The 12,269-nt window shown below is 36.3% G+C and overlaps 1 protein-coding gene across 1 annotated transcript in view; it reads right to left on the bottom strand.

Annotated features, from left to right (window-relative positions):
- Window positions 1-7,685: 7,685 nt before the first annotated feature.
- CNTN5 (contactin 5) overlaps window positions 7,686-12,269 on the bottom strand; it is a 1,066,495-nt gene continuing 1,061,911 nt past the window's right edge. The window contains exons 24-25 of the mRNA XM_081099170.1: window positions 12,099-12,267; window positions 7,686-8,298 (exon numbers count right to left, since the gene is read on the bottom strand). Coding sequence (XP_080955296.1) covers window positions 8,195-8,298; window positions 12,099-12,267 — 273 coding nt within the window. The 3' untranslated portion in view covers window positions 7,686-8,194. The remainder of the gene's footprint in view (window positions 8,299-12,098; window positions 12,268-12,269) is intronic.

Genomic DNA, 12,269 nt, shown 5'->3' with positions numbered 1-12,269 from the left:
TATTTCTCTCTTCAGATCTATTAGTATTGGCTTAATATAGTTAAGTGGTCCACTTTGGGTGAATATATGATTGTTATGTCATCTTAATGAAGTGACCTCTTTACCATTATATAAGACCTTGTCTCTTGTTACAGCTTTTGAATTAATATATTTTGTGTGATATAATACAATTACCTCTGATCCCTTTGGTTTTCAACTTGCATGGAATATGTTTTTCTATCATTTCAGTTTGACCCTATGTTTGTCCTTAAAGCTTAAGTGAGCCTCTTAGAGGAAGCATGTAGTGGGGTCTTGTTATTTTATCTATCCAGCCATTCTATGCTTTTTGATTGGAGAATTTAATTCACTCTTGTTCAGAACAGTTATATATATATATATATATATATATATATATATATATATATATATATAATCTCCAATTGTTTCGGCAGTATTTCTTGAAAAAACTATCATTGCTCTATATTGTCTGTGTTCCTTTGTCAAATACTATATTTATATGCATTTATTTCTGAGCTTTCTATTTTGTTTCATTTATCTATTTGTCTGTTCATATCTCAATACCATATTGTCTTTTTTTATTGTAGCTTTATGGTAATTATTAAAGTCAGGTAAGGTCAGTCTTCTAACTTTGTTCATTTTATTCAATACTAGAGGCCCGGTGCACAAAATTTGTGCAAGGGCCTTGGCCCCTGCTGCCATAGCGGCCGCCTTTGCCTCAACCCCTGCCCGCAGCTGCAGCCAGAGGTCTCTGCTGCCTCTGCCTCAGCCCCGCCCACCATGGCTTTGTCCAGAAGGAAGGATGTCCAGAAAGACATCTGGTCTAATTAGCATATTACGCTTTTATTATTATAGACTAGAGGCCCAATGCATGAAATTTGTAAGTGTAGGCCTCCCTTCCCTTGGCTGCTGGCATTGGCTTTATCCTTTGACCCTTTATCCTGCAACCTTGCAATAATCCTTTATTCGTTTCTTTAATGATTATTTTAAATTTCCTATAGAGATGATCATGTCCTGTGTAAACAAAGACAATTTTATGTCTTCCTTCTCAATCTGTATGCCTTCCTTTTCTTGTCTTATTGTATTTGTTAAGACTTCCAGTGTGATGGTGAGAGGAGACATAGTTGCCTTGGTCCCTAACTTAGAGGAAAGCTTCTCACCATTAAGTATGATGACCACTATTGATTTTTTGTTGATATTCTTTATCAAATTGAGAAAGTTACTCTCTAATCCTAGATTGCTGAGAGTTTTTATAATTAATGGGTGCTGGATTTTGTCAAATGTTATTTCTGTATCTATTGATATAGTCATATAATTTTTTTTTCTTTTTTAGCCTGTTGATGTAATAAATCACAGTAATTAGGTTATGAATGTTGAACTAGCCTTGCATACTTGTGTGATAAATCCCACTTGGTTGTGCTGAATAATTCTTTTTATAAATTGCTGGATTTTACTTAGCTTTCTTTTCTTGTCATATCTTTGTCTGGTTTTGGTATTAGGGTAATGCTGGCCTCATAGAATAAGTTCAGATGTATCCCCTTGACTTTTATACTTTGAAAGATTGTAGAGAATTGAGAAAATGTTTCCCTTAAATGTTTGATAGATTTCACCAATGAATTCATCTGGACCTAATGTTTTCTATTTTGGAAGGTTATCAATTATTGATTCAATATCTTTACTAGATGTAGGCCTATTCAGATTGTCTTATTTTTTCTTGTATGTATTTTGGAAAATTGCTTTTTCACTTCATTTAGGTTGTCAAATTTGCGGGTGTAATATTACTTTACTATCTTTTTAATGTTCATGTAATCTAAAATGATATCTCATATTTCATTTCTGATATTAATAATTGGTACTTTCTCTTTTTACATAATTATCCTGACTAGGCTTATTTTATTCATCTTTACAAAGAACCAGCTTTTGGTTTTGTTGATATTTTATAATGATTTCCTGTTTTCAGTTTCATTGATTTCTTATTATTTATTTTCTTCAGCTCATTTTGAATTTACTTTGCTTTTCTTTTTTCTAGTTTCCTATGGTGAAAACTTAGATATTGATTTTAGAATTTTCTTTTCTAGTATATGCATTCAGTGCTATAAATTTTTACGCACTATTTTTGCTGTATCCCACAATTTGTGTTTCCATTTTCATTTAGCTAAAATATTTTTAAATTTCTTTCGAGATATTTTCTTTGATGCATATGTTATTTACAAGTGTATTATTTAATATCCATGTATTTTGGGATTTTCTATTTATCTTTCTATTTTTTCTAGTTTAATTTTATTGTAGTCTGAGAAAAGATATTGTAGAACATCTATTCTTTTAAATTTGTTCAGGTGTATTGTATAGCCCAGAGTGTGGTCTATCTAGGTAAATGTTCCATGTGAGCTGGAGAAGAATGTGCGTTCCTCTGTTGCTGGATGAAGTAGTCTATAGTGTCAATTATGTCCAGTTGATTGATGGTGGTGTTGGATTCAACTGTGTTCTTACTGATTTACTGCTCGCTGGGTTTGACCATTTCAGATAGAGGGGTGTTGAAGTCTCCAATGGTGATCATAGATTCATCTCTTTCTCCTTGCACTGCTATTAATTTTTGCCTCATGTCATTTGATGTTGTGTTCTTAGGCGCATATCTATCATTTATAATTTTTTTCTTTCTCTTTATTTCTTCATTCTTTTCTTCCATCCTTCCCCTGTTCCTTCCTTCCTTGCTCTTTTTGGTGATATTTTAAAGCAAATCTATGCCATCATGTCATTGCACACCTTTTTCTAAAAATACCTAAAAAACTACATTATTTTAGCATATGATATTCTATCTATCCCACATTCCATTTTCCTGAACAACTTATTTGAATCCGAATGTGAACAAAGTGTTTGATTTTCATACATTTCTTAAGTTTCATTTAAAGAGAAATTCTACTCCTCCCTTATCCCCTGACGCCATGCTATTGACTAATGAAAAAAATTGGATCATCATCCTGAAGAGTGTTCTACATTACTATTATTTATTATTATTTTTGCATATATTAGCTATGATTCTTTTATAAATTCGAGTTATCTTTAATCAACTGTTTGATTATCCGAATACATAGCCTTTATAAGAAAGCCAGGATACATACTTAATTCTTTCCCTTTTACATTTTTATAATAATTCTCAGAATGATGAATCTTGCATCCAACAAAGATAACCAAAGTTTTGTGGGACTATTAGTATGAAATCACGGATTTTTAGATATTACTTTTGTTTCAATCTACTGCTGTCATTATTCTTTTTGAGCTCAATTTATCTCATGCAGATGGTAGTCTTTAAAGGCACAAAAAGAAAACCTGGATTCATCTTGTTCACTTCCTACCCAAGACCTTAAATCAACAATTTCTGCAATAAATTTCCTTTTAACGGTGAATGAATTTGGAGCCAAAAATCTGTGCATTATTTAATCATTACTTCTATTATTTGTCTATTAAGAGTGTTCAATGTTCTTCTAGACCTTTGCAGTTAACAATGCTAAATAATAGGTCATTTTTAAGAAAAATGTCAAACTACGAATTCGTACTGATATTTCATACTGATAAGTCAAAGATTACAGATTTTATTTAACTAAAAAAAATTGTATATATATCTTTTTTCTCTTATCCCCAAAATGTACTTTTTAAATACCTTTAACATTCATATTTATTTATTGGCTAGTTTAAAAATAATTCAACTGGTTGCGCTACTCACAAGAAGACCAATGAATGTAGTTTAAGATTTTATACTTTTGATGTGTGTGTTGTTCTTGATAGGTATGCCTCATTAGGATGTACTGTTAACCTAGTGACTGGAAATATTTATCTATGAAGTTAAATTCTTCTATAAAAAAGCTTTAGCTTATTAACCAACAGTTGATATAGTTAGTTACCTTATTTCCCACTTATTTTTTGGAGGTTGCTTTGTATTTTTATTTTTGTTTGATTTTTAAATTAATGTAAAACATTTTTGTACTTCCAAGATCAAAACTAAGAAATAAATACATTGTGAAAGAGCTTGCTTGCATATTTGTCCCCATGTCCTATTCTCTCTTATCTTAGTAGGTAACAATTTTTATTAGTCTTTAGTTTATTCTTCCATGATATCTTTTAGCGAATATTAGCAAATACGTATTTTCCCCACTTCTTACACAAAAGTGAGCATATATTTACCTTGTATAGTCTATACCTTATATATTCACATCAAATTGCATATTTTTGCTAGTCTTTCTTAGAAATAGATTCCTAGACCTAGGATTGCCAGGTCAAATGGTACTATAAAAATTTTTTACTATTTATTGCTAAATTCCCTTCATTAGTTATATCCTTTTGTTCTTGAGAAGATTTTGAAAATACAGGTTCCCTAGTCTCTGAGCTCCAAGATTTGGGTGATGACTCAGGTCTGGGAAGTCTGGTCTAAAGGAAATGTTTTAGGCCAACCTTAATTTAAATCCAATTAATTGCTAACTTGATATGTGCTGGACACTGGTGAGAGAAATCCTAAAATGATTGGAGGATCTCATAGACTAGTGAAGTGGAAACATTCATAAACAAATTATCGTAACATCTTGTGATTGCTGGTATAATAGACATGTACATACAGTGCTAAGGGAGAACAAAGGAGTGAATGGCTGCCCAGGAGAATTGTACTTGGGATATACTGTTCCTGATAGAAGCAGAAGTACACATTTACCAAACTCTTTACAAACCTCATTTAATAAAGTCTCCTTCCTGAGAAGAAATACATCGTGAGTCTAACTATGAACTTATCCCATTTGTACTGCTTTTTTGCTTAGTTTATTCTTTGAGGTAGCTTCCAACTGTCAAGCTGAAACTACCATGGACACCTGTGGATAATGATATTTTCAGTGTGAAAATATTACCATAATTGTGAGTATACTGTGTTTTACGTGACATAAATAATGCCATTCATATAGTTGACAGGAGAGAAGATAAAAGTCAATAAAAAGAGAATTATTTATTAAAAAGATCTAATGTTACAAGAACAGTACACAGAATTATTATCTGACTGTGCCTTCCACATGGTATATAACCTTATATATAGTACATATATACAGACTGTATACAATATATTTGACGGTTTGACATGGGGTCCACAATACCTTCATATAGGTATGGAAAACATTCACTTTCATGGAATTTTTGATTATGAGGAGTGTTTTTTTTTCTTCATAGTTCAATTGACATTATACAAAAATACAGTCTCTTTAGTGATTTAAGACTGTGTGGTTATTATTCCATCCAAGAAAAAGCTCACTCAGTATTGCAGCTGGAAAATAATGTACCTTGATAAGGAACATTGTTTTGTTTTCTTCAAAGCAACAAGTATGCAATATATAAGTACATAAACATTTCAAACCTATTTTTTAAGTAGGTTTATGATGCAAAATACATATTCTGCGCATGTCGAGTAAAAACATCCCATATCTTTGATTCCACTAAGAATACAACATCAGGATTCTATATTTAAATATTCTGTCAGATATGTACCATCCATCAGCTAGATGAAAATATTGGTTAATTTGAATTTGCCATATACTGACATTATAATTTGTGGTGGGGGTTGTTTTATAAGAGTTCTAGTAATAACCTGATTTTTAAAGTCTGTCACTAAATCTTATATAAAACACCATGAAAAATGAAGAAAATGGTTTAATTAATCAAATATAAAGTAAAAATTATTGCCCGTTTTTAAATATTCTTGCTGCATTCTTTTCAGATGCACATTTTGCTCCTACAAGCTATACTATGCTCAGGAAAGCTCATATTTTGCCTGCCTAATAGCATCCCTCTCTGCAAAGTCCAGCCTCTCCCAATACAAAGGAGGTGCTCAAAGAAGGCCATTTGGTCATTATTATTCACTGGCTTCAATATTCACCATCTGTAGTAATTTATTAGAATAATCCATAAACTAAAATAGTCTTTTAAGTCACTACTTATTTGTTTAGGGTTTTTTTGGACATAATTCCCTCAAAACAGGAGTAACCAACATAAATAGTTGTTCTGTGGCTCTGAAATTAATCTTTTAGGGTATGCAGAACAGAAATTCCAATCTCTCCTCTGATTCTACAAGAATTAACCTCTAGAGCCACCAGTTTGAGCTCCATGTTGCTTCATACGGCTTACTGTTAAAGATGTAAATAGAATGAAAGTTATAAAATAAATTGCTTTTTATTCTCATACTAGGGGCCCCATGCACAAAATTTGTGCATAGAGGGCAGGAGATGGGGGGCGGGCGGGGGCAGTCCCTCAGCCCAGCCTGCATCCTCTTGCAATCTGGGACCCCTCGGGGGATGTCCGACTGCCAGTTTAGGCTCAATCCCAATTGGCAGTTGGATATCCCTTTTGCAATCCGGGACCACTGGCTCCTAACAGCTTGCCTGCCTACCTGTCTAAACGCCCCAACCACTCTGCCTGCCTGCCTGATTGCCCCTAACTGCCTCTGCCTGCCTTCCATATTGCCCCTAACCACTCTGCCTACCTGCCTGATGCCCTTAACTGCCCACCTGCCTCCCTGATCACCCATAACCGCCTCAGCCTTGGCCCCCACACCTGGGACCTGGGCTTCCCTCCCTCTGTCTGGAAGCAGGCACCTGGAACCCAGGCTTCCCTCCCTCTGGCCTGCCACAGGCACCCAGGACCATGGCCGGCTTTGCCCGGCCCAGGCCGCAGGCATATGGGACCGTGATCGTGGGTGGCTTCCCTGCCTCCAGGGTGGCTTCCCCAGGGCTGGGCCCCAGTTTTATCCGGAAGGATGTTGGATGTCCGGAAGATGTCTGGTTGATCTGGTCTAATTACCATATTACCCTTTTATTAGTATAGATTAACATCACCTGTTAACATGCAGGCTGTTTATTGGTGTATGACTTTGCAAAAAATTTCTCTTCAGGAATCTTTTTGGGTGTGATGCAAACTCTGGCAAGTTCTCATGTTGGCTAGAACTTTTGTAAAAATATCACCAAGCAGAAAACGTTCACCTCACTTTCTAACAACTATCTAGGATCAAATAGGTCTTGGTTGATGCCTCCAAATAGCAAATGGGGCTCACTTTGTACTATGGCCATGTTTCCACAGTTTAATTTAAAAAATCAGTTTATCCTAGAGATCCTTTTTACTTAACAGTTGGTAATAATTTATAACTGGTATGTGATGCACAGAACTGTTTAAAGATCAAAATTTATTTGTTATGCTTGAACCATTTTAATTTACAGACTATATGTATGCATAATTATTTGCATGACAATTTTTCATTGTCTTTAAAATTATTTTCAATTAGAAGAAAACCTTGGACCTCATTCCACCTCTGTTTTGGCAGTAGGTGTGGAAACAGGAAGCTGTGCCTGTTGTAATTTCATTTACAAGTTAGCACCCTTCACAATAAGTCAGTGTCTGCAGTTCTTAGTAACCATATTTTTTGTGACTTTAAACTCTTTTGTTATTAAAAATAAACATTTAATATATTTGCAGCTAGATAACATAGAACTTGATGAGAAACAACATCATTTAAATTCATTTGGACTCACTGTCTATTTATCTTGCACTAATATAAATGGCTTATTCCCTACCCTAATAACTTGCGCTAGGGATGCATATAGAATAGCATATTGACAAATTTTGCTATTTCACTATGCAGTCATACAATATTTTTCCAGAAAATTTTTGTATACTTATCCTATAATGGCCCACACAACTGAAGTATTTTTCCTATCTCCTGTCATGTTGTCAATTGAAATATAAGCCAAAGGGAAAAGGAAAAACAGTGGATTCAGAGTCTTAACCAAAGTTTTCATTCTCAGTTTTGGATTTGTGTTTGAAACAGATCTGCTAGAAACCACTTACTTAACAAATGGATGGCACACACTTAGGGTTATCAGATATAAAATCAAATTCCCACATATTAAAAAAGTAAAGAATACATTAGACGGAAATTACCATTGCTTTAAAAAATCATTACATACAACCTGCATATTTTTATTGGACCAAGAACTGTCCTCTCCATTGACAAAAAACAAAGAAAAACCTGATGGATAAGTAATATTTCCCCCAACCTCCTATAAGTGCATCATGTATAATCCCACGTTTTTAAAGCTCATTCCAGTGTCCTGGGTCTCCACTTACAGTACACTCTCCGTCACTATTATCAGAGTAAAGCAAATTAAGTCTGCGGTTTTCACCAAGAGGTTGAAGGAATCATCAATGCCAAGAGCAACGTTACTGATGATGAAGATGTGGACAGAGTATGGAGGGTTGACTGAGCACTAGTGATTTTTCCACCTGTGAAAAGAGAGAAGCAGTAATGGAGCAAATTATTTTGATTTTACTTGAGCTAGGAAAGAATTGTGTTTCGGTGTGTAAGACAAGTGAATGCAACATTGGTCCTGCTTCTGATGAGAGTGTTCCTAGTATTTATGAAACGAGACACTGTCTGCGGTTCCCATAAGTTTTATGGAGGACAGAAGTATATATGGAATACTGTATTAAAAAGGCAATGCCATGTCTAACAAACACATCTAATTAGAAGATTCAGGGTAAGTTTTACCAATGATGTAATAATGGAAAACATCCCACGTTACAAATATAAAAAACAAAGGAATTTCTATAGTACACAGTTGAGGGCATGGAGCAAAAACAATTTGTAAAAGTTTGTGGCAATAGAAATGTATAATTTAATTACTTTAGCCAATTTTTCAATTTAATAATAATAGCATATTATTTCATTTATTTAAAGGTTCTTGATTGATTTGAGTTTCAGTTGAGTAGATTCTCATACCAAAGTTGCCAAAGGAGAGTTATATTTCATCACTCTTACTTTCAACCAGAAGTTCTTCCTTCTTGAGACCAAAAACACCATATGCAGTTAAAGTATAAGGCGATTGTCTGATTGAACTGACTGATCTGAATGGATTAGTTTGAAGTAGTTCTGATAGCACTACATAATCATAAACTAAGTGCTACTCTTAGATCTAACTTCAGAAATGGTTCTTCAAGCCAGAAGTCTTCTGAAGTATCATCATCATAATTTATATTTAATGAATGCATACTGCATGCCATGCACTGTACTATACATATTATCTTTTCTCTTTTTCTTAATCCTCACCCAAGGATATTTTTTCCATTGATATTTTTAGAGAGAGAAGGAGGGAGGGAGAGGGAGGGGGAGAGAGAAACATCGTAGCGAGAGAAGTACATTGATTGATTACCTCTCCCACATGCCCCAACAGGCACTGGGGATGTACCTGTCCTTTGTCAGGAATGGAACCAGTGGCTCTTCAGTGGGCATTCTAACCACTGAGCCAAACAGGTAAGTGCTTATATATATTATCTGATTTGATCCTCACAACATTCCTATTCAACAAGTAATATTATTTACCCTCCTGTTGCCAAGGAGGGAAGTGGATTTAGAAAGATTATAGAACTTGCTTAAAGCTCTCTGTGACAAATCAATAAAATATACTTTAAAAATTCATATGCAATACTTCTGGTCTTAATCCAAATCCTATGTAATAAAAGAGAAACATGCAAATTAACCATTCCTCTGCTATGCTCAAGCCACGCCCACCAGCCAATCAGGAGCGAGTATGCAAATTAAACCAGCTAAGATGGCAGTGGCCATGGAGCTGGAGCGAGCAGGAGGCTTTGGTTGCTCTGGTGATGGAGGACCCCAAGCTTCCCGCCTACCCTGGGCTCCGCTCAAGGCTACAAAGTTTCAATTATAGAAGATAAATAAATCCCAGAAAAAGAAAAAAAGAAAAAAAGGAGAGGCTGGCAGCTTGGGTCGCTGGGGGGCGTGGCCAGCCTGAAAACGGCCATCAGCCCCTCATCCAGTCTGGCCAGGCATCCCAGCAGGACTCCCCCACCCTGAAAGGGCTGTGGGCAGCCTGAAAATGGCCCTGAGCCCCTCACCCAGGCTGGCTACACCCCCATGGGGTGAGGGTCCCTGCTGGGGGGCTTGACCAGCCTGCAAACAGCCATCAGCCCCTCACCCAGGCTGGCCAGGCACCCCAGCGGGACCCCTACCCTGATCCGGGACATCCTTCAGGGCAAACCAGCTGGCCCCCACCTGAGTACCAGGCCTCTATCTTATATAATAAAAGGGTAATATGCAAATTGACCCTAACAGCAGAACCACTGGGAATGACTGGTCACTATGACACACACTGACCAACAGGGGGCAGACACTCAATGCAGGAGCTGCCTCCTGGTGGTCAGTGTGCTCCCATAGGGGGAGCTCTGTTCAGCCACAAGCCAGGCTGATGGCTGCCAGCACAGCGGTGGTGGCAGGAGCCTCTCCCACCTCCTCAGCAGCGCTAAGGATGTCCAACTACAGCTTCAGCCTGCTCCCAGCTGGCAAGTGGACATCCCCCAAGAGCTCCCTGACTGCCAGAGGGATGTCTGACTACCAGCTTAGGCCTGATCCCCCAAGGAGCCTAAGCCAGCAGGTGGACATCCCCTGAGGGGTCCCAGACTATGAGAGGGCACAGGCAGGGCTGAGGGACTCCCCCGAGTGCACAAATTTTTGTGCATCAGGCCTCTAGTAAATAAATATTTGGAATGTAATAGAGCCACAAGCAGAGTCCTACAGGTTATCACTTGATTCTTCTCTCTAGGTTGACAGTTCTGCTTGAAAATGATTGCTCAATAAATAATGCTTATAATTATATATTAATTAAATGTTCATTAAACTTTTTAATGTATTTTTATTGATTTCAGAGAGAGGAAGGGAGAGGGAGAGATAGAAACATCAATGATGAGAGAGAATCATTGATTGGCTGCCTCCTGCATGCCCCCCACTTGGGATCGAGCCCATAACCCCGGCATGTGCCCCTGGCTGGAATCGAATTCGGGACCCTTCAGTTCACAGGTCAATGCTCTATCCACTGAGCCAAATCAGCTAGGGTCATTAAACATTTTTTATACAAGGCTTTACTGAAAATTGTTTAATACTTTCTTATTTGGACATTTGCATATTTAATTAAATATTTTCTTCCTATTTTGACTACATCAGTGAAAGGGTTACTTTTGTACAAATTTGTGCAATCCTTCCTTCCTTTAACCAGTTTTCCCTTGCTGGTATAATAATGATGGTAGTGGTGAAGATATGTGGCCTTGGAGACAACCATACCTGGGTTTGAATCCTGGTTCTTCTACTTAGTAATAGTGTGATCTTAGGCAAGTTACTTAAATTTCATCTGTAAAATATGAATATGTAATGCCATCTACCTTACATGATTGTTACTAAGATTAAATAAGATCATGTATATAACTCACTTATCACCATATCTGACATATAATAAGGACTCAGTAAAAGCTAGAAATTATTAATATTGCTAACAACTACAATGTCTGAATAATTTCTGGGGATCTAATGTACAGCATGGTGATTTTAGTTAATAATACTATGATATATAATTAAAAGTTTCTAAGAGAGTAGATTGTAAATATTCTCACCACAAAAAGGAAATGGCAGTTATATGATTTGATGGAGGTGTTAACTAATGCTATGGTAGTAATCATTTTGCAAAATATACGAATCAAATCAATACATTGTACACCTTAAGTTTACACAATGTTATTTGTCAAAACTAGAAAAACCCTCAAAAAACTTATGCTCAATAACATTTATAATTTATGTTGAAGTCAATAAACATGATCAAAATTTTAAAAAGCATTCCCTTTGAACTTCCCTATCCCTCATGCTCCATTATGTAATGATAAAGTCAGTCAAGACAATAGAGAAATAGGTATGTCAAACTAGAGCTGTACCAGTTTAAAAGCAGTATTTCAAAACCCAAATGACAAGGTACTGCTTGAAATCAGGAAAGGCAAGGGAGTTTCACTAATGAAGACATTTAAATGAAACTGTCACGTCCTTTTTTGAATTTACAGAAATTCTGCGATTTGGGGCAGACTACAATGATTTGCATTAATCAGAGTATGACATGGCAATCAGAGTGAGAAAAGAAACCCTTCAAAATCTCTGGACCATGCAATCCATCATATTAATTTTCATGAGGTTTATACCATCTTGATGTTTTGAGTGGTCATTAAATTAAGCCTATTATGTCAAAACTTACCTGAATATGATGGTACCCTGATTTGGGAACTAGCCGTTCCATCCCCTCCTTCACTAGATGCTCGAACTTCAATGATATAGACTCCAGCATCGGGGAGAGGTACTACCGCTTGAGGTTTCTGTGTTTCAATAACTTGACTGTTGCTGTGGCCCTCTTGCCTATAAAAAACCT

The sequence above is a fragment of the Myotis nattereri genome (assembly GCF_964212035.1).
Source record: "Myotis nattereri genome assembly, chromosome: 9".
NCBI lineage: Eukaryota > Metazoa > Chordata > Mammalia > Chiroptera > Vespertilionidae > Myotis > Myotis nattereri.
The sequence above is the reverse complement of the archived record's forward strand: the minus strand, read 5'-3'. Positions and strand labels throughout refer to the sequence as shown.